Source organism: Pelophylax lessonae (genome assembly GCF_965119305.1).
Source record: "Pelophylax lessonae genome assembly, chromosome: 2".
Lineage (NCBI taxonomy): Eukaryota > Metazoa > Chordata > Amphibia > Anura > Ranidae > Pelophylax > Pelophylax lessonae.
Window position 1 is genome coordinate 461751233 of NC_138769.1, and position 14169 is coordinate 461765401.

General features: G+C 43.1%; 1 protein-coding gene across 2 annotated transcripts in view; it reads left to right on the top strand.

The window, feature by feature from the left end:
* The window catches only part of JADE3 (jade family PHD finger 3), a 163599-nt gene that overhangs the window by 26670 nt on the left and 122760 nt on the right, over positions 1-14169 (top strand). Inside the window, exon 2 of one of the 2 annotated variants that reach the window (XM_082246078.1) lies at positions 9480-9539. In XM_082246078.1, the coding sequence (XP_082102204.1) occupies positions 9491-9539 (49 nt within the window). In that variant the 5' untranslated portion in view covers positions 9480-9490. Of the gene's footprint in view, positions 1-9479; positions 9540-14169 lie in introns of those variants that run through there. The other variant, XM_082246079.1, reaches the window with a different exon arrangement.

A 14169-nucleotide genomic window follows, 5' to 3' on the forward strand; every position in this document is an offset into this window, starting at 1 on the left:
GAACAGTTCGTTCCAACCCTCTCCACCGTACACATTCCCAGGGTAGAAAAATGGCAGGTGGATTACCTCAGTCGGCAGGTGTTGGACCAAGGGGAGTGGTCCCATCCTCCAGAGGCGTTTCATCAGTTGTCTCCAGTGGGGCATCCCAGAGGTGGATCTGTGGATGTCCCGGCTCAACAGAGAGGTGCAGAGGTTTGTGGCTCGGTCATGGGATTCTCTGGCGGACGCCACGGAGGGGCTGGTGGCCCCGTGGGGTCAGTATTGTCTGATTTACACCTCCCTCCTCTCAAACTTCTGCCAAGACTTCTACGCAGGATCAAGACAGAAGGGATTATGATCATCTTGGTGGCCCCCCGCACTGGCCTTGCCAGGCTTGGTACGCTGGTCTGGTGCGGCTGGTCCCTGACATTCCTTGGAAGCTTCCTCTCAGGGTGGATCTGCTGTCCCAAGGACCAATCTTCCATCCTGCTTTACAGTCGCTGGCTTTGATGGCTTGGCTGTTGAACGCCAGGTGCTGATGAATAGAGTCTGTGATTCCAATGCTGTTAAAAGCTAGGAAATCTACTTCTAGGAAGATCTACCAACGTATGTAGAAGACGTACATTGCGTGGTGTGAGTCTCTTGGGATTCATCCTCGCATACTTTTCTTCAGTGAGTTTAGCACTTTACCCCTCCAGTGCGGTCCCTTGCCACCTTGGGACCTCAATTTGGTGCTTTGTCCTCCAGAAGCCTCCTTTAGTATCTTCGGGAGATTCCCCTGCTTACGCTGTCCCAGAAGGTGGCCTTTTTGGTGGCTTTCACCTCTGCCCGTAGGGTGTCGGAATTGGCGGCATTACCCTGTCATTCACCTTACTTGGTGGTTCATAGTGATAGGGTGGCTCTTCACCCCTGTCCGTCGTTCCTTCCTCTGGTTGTCTCTTATTTTCATTCGAATGAAGACATGGTGTTGCCTTCCGTGTCCCAGCCCAAAACATCTGAATGAAATTGCTTTGCATGCCTTGGATGTGGTCCAGGCGATTAGGGTGTACCTGGCAGCTACAGAGTCTTTTAGGAAATCAGACTCACTATTTTGTGCTAACGGATGGACCTTGGAAAGGGTTGTCCGCTTCCTCTGCGACCATTTCCAGATGGATCGATAGACAGTGATTCAGGCCTATTCCATCAAGGGTCAGGTTCCTCCGTTCGCTGTCAAGGTGCCCTCTAGTCGGGTGCTCAGTGCCTCCTGGGCCTTCCGTCATCAGGCGTCCGTGACACAGGTTTACAAGGCGACCACCTTGCCGTCAGTGCACACTTTCACAAAGTTCTATAAAGTGGATGTGTTGGCATCTGCGGATGCTTCCTTTGGCTGCAAGGTTTGGCAGGCTGCTGTTCGAGGACCTGGTCTCTTTTGAGGTTGTATTGTTTTTTTCAGGTGAGCTCCAGTTGTTTTGATTGAGCTCCTGTTTTACTGGTTGCCTATAGTTCGCTGTTCCCACCCCTCATGTTTAACACTGCTTTGGTACGTCCCAATGCTTAAGAAGATCAGGAGCGTTTCTGGATGCCCACAACCTCAAGTTTCTATTGCTACCCATATATACCATACCTTTTTGCCTTTCACTGTTAATTTTCTGTATTTACCATGGTATACAACAATTAAGGAGGTTTTTCTTGAAACCTTGTTGGTTCATTTACAAAACATGTACCTGCTTGTTTGTGCAGTATCCTTTTTTAAATAAAAAAAAAAGAAGAAAAATCAGAAGCAGTGTCCGTCAACAAATGAAAAAGAAAATGTGATTTTTTATTTTTTTTTCTAACTTACCTTAAATTTTTTTCTGATGTTTATTGACGGACACAGCACCCACCCCTCTGTGGAGTTGTAATTTCTCTGACACGGCTTGTAACAAAAGTACCTATAGCGGAGAGAGGGAGTATGCCCCTGGGACTGCCCATAGGCGTTAAGAAGATCTGGAGCTGTGTCCGCCAATGAATATCCGAGAAAAGGATTTTACGGTAAGATAGAAATAATTTTTTTTTTTTTGTACAGTATTTAGGTAAAGTTCTACAGAGAATTATTAGATCAGCAAGACTTGGGTCAAAGGGCAAGTTTAGTCACAGGTGATACTGATGTGACCGAATCTCTACAAATTCAGTTCGCGTTATCTTTGGAGACGCTCCCATGGCCTTGTGGGTATATTCCTTACCAAAACATATGAAGACTGAAGATGCATAATAGTTTATATTAGTACACTCATTCCGTGTTTTTTTTTTTTTTTAATTTTATTTAACCCAGTGGGTTAGTGCAGCCATTTTTACCGCTGTACCTTTGTGTTCTGACGGGAGGACTTGGCTCCCCCCCTTCCGCTGATGACATGCTGGTTTTGCAGCATGTTCCTTCGACAAAAGCTATTCTCTGTACTGGATTTTGTCGGAAGGACAGCTGTACACATCTGAACATCAGCCAGTTCAACAGGAAGCAGCTGATGTTCTGACTGTGTACCCTGCTTTACTGTACAATCTTCTTTTCATCTATCTACAACTATGTGGTAGAAGGGAAAGTCTGATTTGCATACAAATGTAATGGATTGTTTTAGGTAGTCCTTAATAGTTTGGTAATTCTATAGGGGATATATAGAGATTGCACTAGGAGTTTGTAACTTATATCCAGTTTATGGGTGGTTTGAATTTGTAAGTAAACTAGATTTCAAATAAGAAAAAAACCCTTTCTAGAAATTACTGTTATATATGTCCTCTTGCTTTTTGTTGGTGTAATGAACTACTTCAATGTTCTCAGTTTACATTGCTATGCATTTTTTTTCGAGCACATTCCCTACAGGGTTGCCAGCCATTAAAAATTACTTTTTCCAGAAATACTGTACATTCTCTGCAAAAAGCTGGGCAGTCCCTGTGCCAACATCCAATATTAAAATATATTTGAGGAGGTTGCCCTATGTGCCCTGTCGAAGACTCCTTCTCACCCAACTCTCATTTCCTCACCACCCTCCTGACTCTTCTCCTCACCCAATAAACCCTGTGATAAAGTGTTATCAGCAGGCAACTGTATATTTTTCATATTTTAACTGTTCTGAGTGTTGGAGGGGATGCTGTGCTACATCTCTGCAGAAAATGGTTTACAGTGTGATTTCCATGTATTCAGAATATCTGCATGTATGTATAGCTTAGTAAGTATGATGGTAACAGAAGTTTTTGGCTATGCCTGCTTTTATATATATTATCAGTTACTGCTGGATGCAGGCTGGGTGCCTCTTGGTTTGTAAATCGCACATCAGCACATTCCACATGATATTGGTATCCTGCAGTTTGCTATTGTGGTTGCCGGGACTCTGATCTCTAAGCATGAACATTTTCAATAACAAAGGGCGTAGGTTTGTCAACTGTCCAGTTCCAGGCTAAATACTAAATTGTAAGTAATAAATAACCATACGACTCTATGAATTACATTTTTTATTTAAATAAGCAAGTTCTTTAAGTTTGGCCATTGTGATGTGATCAGTTGAATAAGCACAGTTCGTACATCTTGGGAAAAAAACAACATAAAACTGTAGTAACAATTCTGTCCATAAAGTCATGTAAACCATGAAATGAAGACTGAACACAACATGCTTGAGGGAAGTTTTATGGTGGTAGGTGTGGTTTGAGGTACTTATGATCTGGTTTATGAACCAATTTCAGTAAGAAATACAGATTGATATGCTGTAACATAATTACACAAGGCTAATTGTTTTGGTTGACGTAAACTATCAGGAATAACATTTGTTTTGGTTTAATATGGTAATATAAGACACTTGTGTTTCCCATGCAGCGTTGGTAAATGAATTGTCCATTTTTTTTTTTTCAAAGACCTGCCTGCTTTATCCTAATTTTGTCCTTGGGGTTGGTTCGGTGTAGTGAATAACTCCAGGATAATCAAATATTGCCTAAATTAAAGAGAAATGTATATTCTTAAGCTGGCCATACACTAGTAGAAAACACTTGACTTTGAAGCACTTTTGAACAACGTTTGTCATGGCGTCCCACCTGGTGGAACACAATAGAACAGCAGGGGAGAATGCTGTACTAACATTGCATAGTTAGTACAGTGGCTCCAACTGGAGCTGTCAGTTTTTTTTGTTGAATGAAGAAAAAAAAAAAACTAGTGATGTGTACTAGGTTTTAGGCTGAAACTTTTACCATTGTTCCACAAGCTTCAATTGCCCAATCTTAATCTTTAAACTGCTACTGTTTTTACCAACAGTGGATGAAAATCTTGTGGTACATGCGTGAAGAACGACTGGGTCTGTACAGGGGTCAGACATATTGGCCCCATAGCACACTAATTATCAATGTTTGCTGAGAACTTATGATGCTGATTGGTGCACTGCAGTCCTGACATGTTGGACTGCTATACACACACCCAGACGCTCTTAAAGAGGAAGTAAACCCTCCTCAGGAAGTTGTACCTATAGGTAAGCCTATATTAAGGCTTACCTATAGGTACTGTAAATATCTCCTAAACATGCACCGTTTAGGAGATATTTACCTTTAATGCAGCCAGTGACGTCACTGGCGCATGCGCTCTGAAGGAACGGCAGATCGTGCCGTTCCTTCAGAGCCCCGTGCCGTGACCGTCGGCTCCCGCGCGCGTGCGCGGGACTGACGTCACCGCGGCTCCGGCCAATCAGATGGCCGGATGCCGCGATCCCGGAAGACGGGCGACTATACATGTCGCCCGTCATACAGGTAAGCGGACGGCACGGCGGGGGCTCGTTCTAAGGTAAGTATTTCATAATGAGCTACTATGCGATGCATACTAGCTCATTATGTGTTTCTCTTTCAGGATGTAAAGAAGAGAAAAATTTTTTTTCTCGGTTTACAACCTCTTTAAGCTGGCTATACGCCGTGTCCGTGATACTTTTTTTATTTGCACTAACATACAATTTTTCAGGACAAGCTTTCAGGGTATGTCCCCTTCATCAAGATCCAAGCAGTACTGATTCACAAAATGTTTAGCAGAATGGTAAAAAAAACACAATCTCTAAGCCAAAGGAAAAAAAAAAAGAGAAAACCAAATAAACAAATATAACTGGCAATGGTAATAAAACTAGCATAGTTAGTGAGATAAGACAGAGTGAGAGCTATAGACTGGGGGGAAGGTGGGGGGGGGGGGGGGAATAGTCACAGAGGGGGGTCATAGAACTGTGGGATAATGAGTAAGGAAACCCATATCTAAATTTAGGCCATTATTTTTTGTGCCAAAAAGAAGTATCATTCTTAATTCAAAAGTTTTCCTTTCCTGGATAGTTCTGAAATTCCCTTTTAAGAACTAAAACATTGAGGTCTTCTATAGTGTGGTCCGGTTGTGAAAAATGATGTCCCACAGGTGTGCAGAAACTATCTTCTTTATGTTCCTTGATGGTATGTCTGTGCAAATTCATCCGCTTGCAACTTCTGTCCTGTTTCGCCTACATAAGATCTTTTGCTACATCTTTTGCATTGGATGAGGACAACATTACTGGAGGTGCAGTTGTATGATCCTGTTATAAAGTATCACGGACAGTACTCAATTGTCTGTCGCAAGTGCACTAATATGGCTACAATCACCTCAATCATGATAAATCGGATGAAATTTGAGAGTTGGGTGGCCCCGTTGGCATCACTCCACCCAACCTCCTTCAGTCTGAAAATCGAAGAAGCTTCGTAAGTTGTAAGCCGTAAGTTGTAAGCTGAGCAGTGACTGCAGGCACTGTTCAGATATTCTGACAGCTCCAGATGCCTGCTGTCAGATTACAGTAGGCAGTAGCAGGAGATTCTTTCATCCAAACTGTTTTAACGCGATAGGGGAATTAATAGACTTCTCTAGGGGTTCCGTGATCTGTGAGCAATGAGAGGATGATCTCCAACTTATGACAACCACAAATATAACAAGACCCTTTTCTATGGATAGCTGGTGTAAGAATACACTACAGTTTTTTTTAAGTGGGTCTCTTCTGGCCACTTTTATTATTTTCTTAGGGCTCTTGCACACACAGATAGGAGGTGATATACACCGCACTTTACTACAGCGTGAGGTGTGGTGGATACACAAGCTAAATACAAGAGCACCTAGTGGAATGAACAATAGGATGGACCTTTTCTTGAAAAAATTGTGAAGTTTATTAAGGGTTGGTGTCGGTTCGCACTTGTGCGATGTGGGAACCCTGCGAATCCACTGCGGGTTCCCGCATCGCATTGAACTCGCATGGCGGTTTGCACTGCCATATGCGAATCGCTGGGGGTGTCAACACTAAGTTAGCGAGCTGACAGTTCGTGCATGAGTCGAATCGCATTGGTGTGAACCACCATGCGATCCGATTCTGCTGCGGACCCAAACCAGGGTCTGTGCATGTTCTGTGCGTTTCAGATGCTAATTCGGCGATGCAATCTGTGTGGCTGAGTTTGCATCGCACAGACATCACGTGTGATTTTAGGAGCAGTGCGCTCCGAATCGCATGCGGTGTCTGTCATCGCATAAGTGTGGACCGGCACTTAATGTTTGTTTTTCCTATGGGACACCTTCCTTGATTTTTGACCGACTTGAACACACCACCTCTCCCCTGGTGTTATGTATTGACGTTAATTGCAACAAAGTTTGTACCGCCCCTAGTTTTAGGAGCAGTTTTCACATTATGTAAGTTTGATTTTATTGTACATGTACATGCTATGAGGAAGGCGTAAAGCCAAAACGCGTCAGCATTTGTCATGTTATCACCGCTATCCATACTAAAACAAAGAATTTTACTTGGAAGAAGCCTTTTCGTGTGCCTGCTTTATTTATATAACATCTTGCACACAGATGCCTGAGCTTGTTCATTGTACAGTGATACGAATTAAGTTCACAAAACATAAACATAAAACATAAACATTCACATAAACTTAATTTGGGAACTGACTCTGATCACGAACCAAATTGGTTGTGAACCGAGGCACATTTCCCCATAGGGTTCAATGTAAATCTGGTTAATCCGTTCTGACTTTTTTTTTGGGGGGGGGGGGGTTTGAAGCACAAAAATATGAAACCAATTACAATACACATTAGTACAGTATAGTAATGTATAAAGAGAGAACTTCTGGCATGGAGGAAGGCAGGTGGGAGGCTGTGAAATACAATACAGTATTGTACAGTACTGTATGTGCTAAAAAGCACACCAAAAAGTGTCTTCACAGTACTTCTTTCTGTGTCCCTTCTTCTCTCCACGAACTTCCTACAGGAAGTCACGACCATGTGACAGCCTGGAAATAGCATTAAAATGGCCGCGGCTCCTGTTCGTGAACCGAAGCATATTTTTATGAGCTTTTCTGTTTGTGAACCGAGGTATCACTGTAATTTATAACTTTCAGCTTTAAAATGATTATAATTCCTGAACGAAAACCGTATACACTGTCTAAAAATGTGTTTGGTCGAAAACACAGCTGTCATCCGCCTGCTCAGCGGGGAATCATCGGATCGATCCCCCGCTGAGAAAAACGGAGTCCACATGACGGAGTCCGTGTGTGAAAGGGGCCTTACACAGAGAGTGACTATATTTTCTCCAGTGCAAATCACATATTTGTGGCCAATTTTCGGAGAACTAATATTACAAACATGATTAAAGTGTTTCTAAATTTAAGGGTTTTTTTTTTTTTTACCTTTTTAATGCATTTTATGAATTAAGGTAAAATAAACCCATCCCATTATCTGTTCCCAAACCTGGGCTTTTGATGGTTGTGGGGCAATGGTAAAATCTTCCACCCCCTTTTGTTCTTTGGCATCAATTGGGTTTTAAAGTACAAAATCAGGTGGTCACATATGATAAATCAATGAACTCCAACTGTTATTCAGGAAACCTTTTAAAAACCCTCTAAATTTACCTTCTATCTTGCCTTTTTCCTGTGCTGACCTCTTCTTTAAGCACTAGTTCGTGATTCAGTACTGCAAGTCGCTAACTTGGTTGCCTTTCTGAGTCAGAAAATATTAACTGCTTGCCGACCGCCGCAAGTAGATTTACTGCGGCGGTCAGCCCCTACCAGGCAGAGTGACGTTAATTAACTGGGAGGGTCTGGGGAGCGAGCGCGCGCCCCCGCGCGGTCACGCACCCCCCCCCCCCCCGCGCGTGTGACCAGCGGACCCGATGTCCGCCGGCCACTCGGCGATCGTCGGGGGAAGAGGGAGAATGTCCGGCAGCTTGTGTAAACAAGCTGCCTGTCATTCTCCTCGCTGTAAAGACACTGATTACACGGATCTAGTATGTAGATCCGTTGATCAGTGTCCTTACAGCTAGAGCCACAGCCAATCACAGTAAGAATCACGCCCCTAGGGACACACACAGCCCCTCCCTCCCAAATAAAGTTAACCCCTTCACTGCCAGTGTATTTTTACAGTAACAGTGCATATGTATAGCACTGATTACTGTAGAAATGTCACTGGTAACCCCAAAAGTGTCAAAAATGTCAGTCAAGGGTCCGATCTGTCCGCCGCAATGTCGCAGTACCGCAAAAAAAATCGCAGATCGCCGCCATTACGCGTTAAAAAAAAAAACAACAAAAATGACAAAAATCTTTCCCTTTGTTAGTAAACGCGATAACTTTTGCGCAAACCAATCAAAATACGCTTTTTGCGATTTTTTTTTTTTTTTACCAAACATAGGTAGGATAAAACAAATTGGCCAAAAATGTTAAAAAATTTTGATTTTTACATTTTTTTTTTTTGGGGAATTTCATATAAAAAAATGTGAAAAATATTGTTATTTTTGCAAAATTGTCGCTCTTTTTTTGTTTATAGCACGTGATCAAAAAATCGCACAGGTGATCAAATACCACCAAAAGAAAGCTCTGTTTGTGGGAAAAAAAGGACGTCAAATTCGTTTAGGTACAGCGTCGCACAACCGCGCAATTGTCCGTTAAAGTCGCGCAGTGCCGAATCGCAAAATACCCCCTGGTCTTTTAGCAGGAAAATCCTCCGGGGCTTAAGTGGTTAAAGACTTGGGTATCCAGGCAACTTGTATTTTCAGTAGAAGAATATTCATGACTGACCATAAGTTTTCTGACCACAAGTTGAAGAGAATGGCATTGTTCATGCATTGGCCTGCAATGTCCTGTTAATTTAATTGGCCAGTAAGTGTGTTTTTCCTTTGTTTTAATATATAGATCCAGGTTGTGTATTCCTGAATAATTTGTACTGTTTATCTGAACAGTGTGGGAGCTGCCAGCATAATATTGATGCATCTGTCCAATTAGTATGCTTTTCTGTGTGCTTCTAAAAGACTTTTAAAAATGTTCCCAAGTTTTGAAAAGCTGTCTAGTGTACCGCATTTGGTTGGGGGGGACAATTACAGGTTTATTTCTCTAACTTCATATAAAGAGATGCAGTAGTGACTGGTCCATTGTATGAAAAGTACATCGCCCTTCTACAGTGTGTTTGGTATTTACTGTACAATATATATTGCCCTTTACAGCAGATGATGATTTTTTTTTTCTTTGGTTTTTAGGATGCGTCAGGATGAAGCGACACAGGCACCTCAGCAGCAGCGACAGCTCAGACAATGAAAGTGAGTAGCTCTTCTAATTTAGTAAAATACTTGTACTTAGGAACTTATGAGCTCATTTTGTGTGCAAGCTCTGCGTTTGCACTTTGCAGCGCTACACTGTTATTGCTTTACTGCAAATTAATGAAACGTTGTGCTGAATTGAAATTTTTAGCAAAAAAGTGAAAATAGTTCCTGAGAGGCACACAGAGGGGGGTCTTTCTAGCTGTGTAACCGCAGACATTTTATAGTCCTTTTTTAAAGTGCTACTCCAACTTTGTTAAAAAGGTCTACTACATACAGTACAGGCATACCCCGTTCTAAGTACACTCACTTTACATACACTCGCCAGTACAGACACAGCCTGGTCAGCTTGGCATGGCACTACTCCCGGTTTTTAACTTTGGTGTCTATGGGAAATCTTGGTCAGTTTGACATGGCACTGCTCCCAAACCATAAGTGACAGGGATACCAAACTTAGGAAGCACCGAGAGGGGACCCAGGACTACAACATATCCTATTTGTGGCCAGCCAGCTTGCCAAGGTAATCTACCATATCATAGTCCTGGATCTCCTTAACATGCTCCCCAAGCTTGGTGTCCTTGTCAGCAGTGCCATGTCAAGCAGACCAAGATTTTCTATGGAGCTAGTGTATTTACATGCTTTGAGAAATGAAAAAATGTATTGCTTCACTTTAAGTACATTTTCGTTTTACATACATGCTCTGGTCCCACCGTGTACTTAAAAGTGGGGTATGCCTTTATATTAGGGATGCACCGAAATGAAATTCTTGGCCAAAGCCGAATAATAATGAAATGCTTGGCCGAAGGCCGAATGCCGAACGCGGTGTTTAGCATTTTTTTTCATTTATTTTGCCAATTTTTAGGGGGCACGCTGATGGGCACATTTTCTGTTAGGGGGCACGCTGATGGGCACATTTTATGTTAGGGGGCACTCTGATGGGCAAAACAAAACATTTAAATCAGCGTTGCTCTTAACATAAAATATGCCCATTAGCGTGCCCCTTAAAATAAAATATGCCCATCAGAGTGCCCCTTAACATAAAATATGCTCATCAGAGTGCCCCTTAACATAAAATATGCTCATCAGCATGTCCCTTAGCATAAAATAAGGGGCACGCTGATGGCCACATTTTATGTCAAGGGAGCACTCTGTTGGGCACATTTTTTTTCTTTTTTTTTTTTTTAAGGGGCACTTTATAGGGCACTCTAATGTAATGAGCATGGCAAGTGGCAACAACATATGGCAGTCTGCACACTAATGCTTGTGCAGCTGCCAGCTACCGTATTCTCCCCCAAATGTGCTCAGCTCCACATCACATACCTGAACTGCAGCCAGAGCCAAAAGCCGCGAACAGGGGGGTGGGGCGTGGACTTAGTGTGAAGGAGCCGCAGTCACACCCCCTACTCGCGGCCGGACAGGACACCCGCGGCGTGTGAGAAGGGAGCCGCGAGCCGCAATGAGGAAGGTGAGCGGTCAGGGCGGAAGCTGACATTGTTCGGCTCAAAATTATTCGGCCTTTTGACTTATTCGGCCGAACGCCGAAAGTGCTATTTTCTCTATTTTCGGCCGAATAATGTTCGGCCGCCGAATATTCAGTGCATCCCTACTTTATATTGCTAAGATTTTGAAAAAGCATGTCTGTTTTTTTTCTTACAAACGGTGCGGTGGTAAGCACTTATTGAGCAGGAAATTGGAATTTAGGGGAAACTGTAATATGTTTATCTCTTAGTGACCACGCTATAGTTGAATGACGGCTACAGCCAGCGCGGTCGCACATTGCCTGGAGAGCTTCATATGGCGTCCTCCCGTGATCATGCTTCTCGCGCGCCCCCTACGTGTGCATCGGCAGGCATCTATGATCGCCGTGTCCTTGGGACTCAGCTGATAACAGATCGTGCCAAAGAGCCAATCACAGCAGCTCTTTACCATGTGATCAGCTGTGTCCAATCACAGTGTAAACAGGGTTTGCCTGTTATTGGCTTTCCTCTCCTCACGCTGAAAGCGCATGAGGAGAGGAGAGCCGATAACCGGCAAATCTACACTGATAATCAGGGCAGCCCTAACAGTGCCCACCCTGGTTATCAGTGCAGCCCCAACAGTACCCACCCTGGTTATCAGTGCTGCCTGTCAGTGCAGCCTATCAGTGGAGCCTTATCAGCACACACCAGTGAAGAAGAAAATTACTTATTTTCAGCTTTTCTATGACAGAAATTGCCCGTATGTGAACAGGGCTAAGGGCGTTCCGGTCACATGATCAGCTTCCAGCGCCGTCTTTAGGTGAGAGGAGAGATTGCTGGTAAAAGCTGCATTGCCTGGGCGATATTACTCATAGGCTTAATACAGGGCATCCATTGTTGCATGTCCCTCCTATCCCCTGAAACTGGTGCTGGGATCACATGACCAGACTAGTCAGCTAGTTAGTATACCACTTACATTGGGGTGTAGCAGGTTTAAGATTAGATAGATTTAGCCCACATTTCTAAATTAGGACAGCAATAAGCAGATGCCATATCTAGGATAAAACTAGCAAAAGGTTAAACTATTAATGCTATTCCACAAATGAATGCAAGTCCACTTTGAAGGAAGATATTCCCGATGTATGGGAGAGCCCCATGTTGTGTTTGGTCTCATCCAAAGAATGTCAAATCCAATTTAAAATTCTTCACAGAATATACTTCTGAGCAGTTAGAGACTATATCCATCTGTCTCTTCAAGATGCATAGTTGATCTGGCTGTCTTTATCGATGTATTCTGGAGTTGCACTTTGGCACAGTCATTTTCTAGCACTTTTTTTTTTTTTTTTTTTATTTAACCACCCTCCCAGTTTTTTTTTTTTTTTTATTTAACCACCCTCCCAGTTCCTCTGAGCGTTGATATCTGCATTTTGGGCCTGGTAAACCCCTTGGGAACGCTACTAGGTTTACTTTTTTATTATGTTAAGAAAGCTATAATTCTAAAGTGGATGTCTCCTACGGCACCTGCTCTAGATTTCTGGAAGAATTTATTTAATACGGCTGTACCTTTTTTGTATATGAATTTACATTTGAGCTTATAGGTTGCCCCGAGAAATTCACTAAAGTCTGGGATATCTGACTTAATTCACCCTCTACCAGTGCCCCACTGAAAACAAATTACTAGTATTAAATTTGGTTTGCTGTGGTTGCCTGGGAGACACCCCCTCCCCCTTCTGACTCAAGGTACCCCGCATGGTACCCCGCTAGGGTGTTCTTAGTTGTAGCCAAGCGAGTGTTATTCCACTTTAGGCTTCCAACAAGCCAATATTTTATCCCTGTGTTTAGCCTGTATGCGATCTGAACAGAGTGCTCATGGGAATAAAATTGTTGCTGTTATGTATTTGTCTCTTTGTTTGTGCACCTAATGAGCCAGGGTACGCCCAAATGGCTCTGTTGTGTTCTTTTTATAGAAGTTGTAGATCTAAAAAGTAATTTTGGGGGGGGGGGGGGATATTCCAATCCTAAGTATCCAAAGCCTTAAAAATAACACCTCAATACGACTATACTATTTCAGATATCTTGCACAGTATATAAACAAAAAAAAAGGCTCCGGACTTCGATTGTCTGTGTGCAACCTAGGAGGAATCCTCTCTTAGGACAGTTAGCACGGGGACAAGTGTCGCCATTGGAAGATTTCAGTAACAACTCTAAGTTTAAAAATGTGTTTCAAGTTAATAGGGGCACAGGAAAAATATTTTGGGCTTATGTCACATTTTTAATATAAATTGTTAAAAAACAAAATCACAACCTTTTTTCAATAACAAATTTCAATAAGCATACGATTATTTTTTTTGCGGGGGGTTGTGTGTTTTTAAAAAAAAAAAAATTTGTTCTGGAGTGTTTTTGTGGGAAGTTGAACATGAACATAGTTTAACCACTTCAGCTCCGGAAGGTTTACCCCTCTTCATGACCAGGCCATTTTTTGTGAAGCGGCACTGCAATATTTTAACCACATTAAGACCGCCCTACACATTTACTGTGGCAGGCAGCCTCTCCTCTCACACGCGTGGTGCTGGGGGGCCCATCCCCCCATACAGTTAGAAAACACTCCCCTAGGCTCTCACGTAACCCTTTGATCACCCCTAGATTAACCTAGGGGTGATCACCCCTAGATTAACCTTCCCTGCCAATTTCATTAATACAGTAACGGTGCATATTTCTCTATCGCTCATCAACAGACGCAGCTCCTTATTTTCATGACTCATAGGGGTATGCTCCTCCTAGGAATGGACACTAGGCAGGAAAAAAAGATTAACCTCCCTATGGGGGCTGTCCCTGCAGGCATAACCCCTCAGACTCTATCATCAAAAAGTTTGTTCTGCCTAGTGTTCGGAATAGGACCTAGCTCCCTGCTGGGACTTCGGTCATAGCTGTAACAGGGAAAGTTTGTGATTTTTTTTTTTTTTTTTTTTAACTAGTTAGTTCCTGAGGACCAAGATCCAGAGGAACTACAAGCAACAGATGGCTGCAGTTTCGCACTGGATAATCTAGATCCTTAAGGTCTCCCAGCCTGGCCAGCGAGCGTGAGCAGGTTATAGTCCAGGACTAGTTCTCGCCATGAGAGTGCCCTGATGGGGATGAGCTTACGAGTGGACAGTCTTGCAGGGACGCATCGT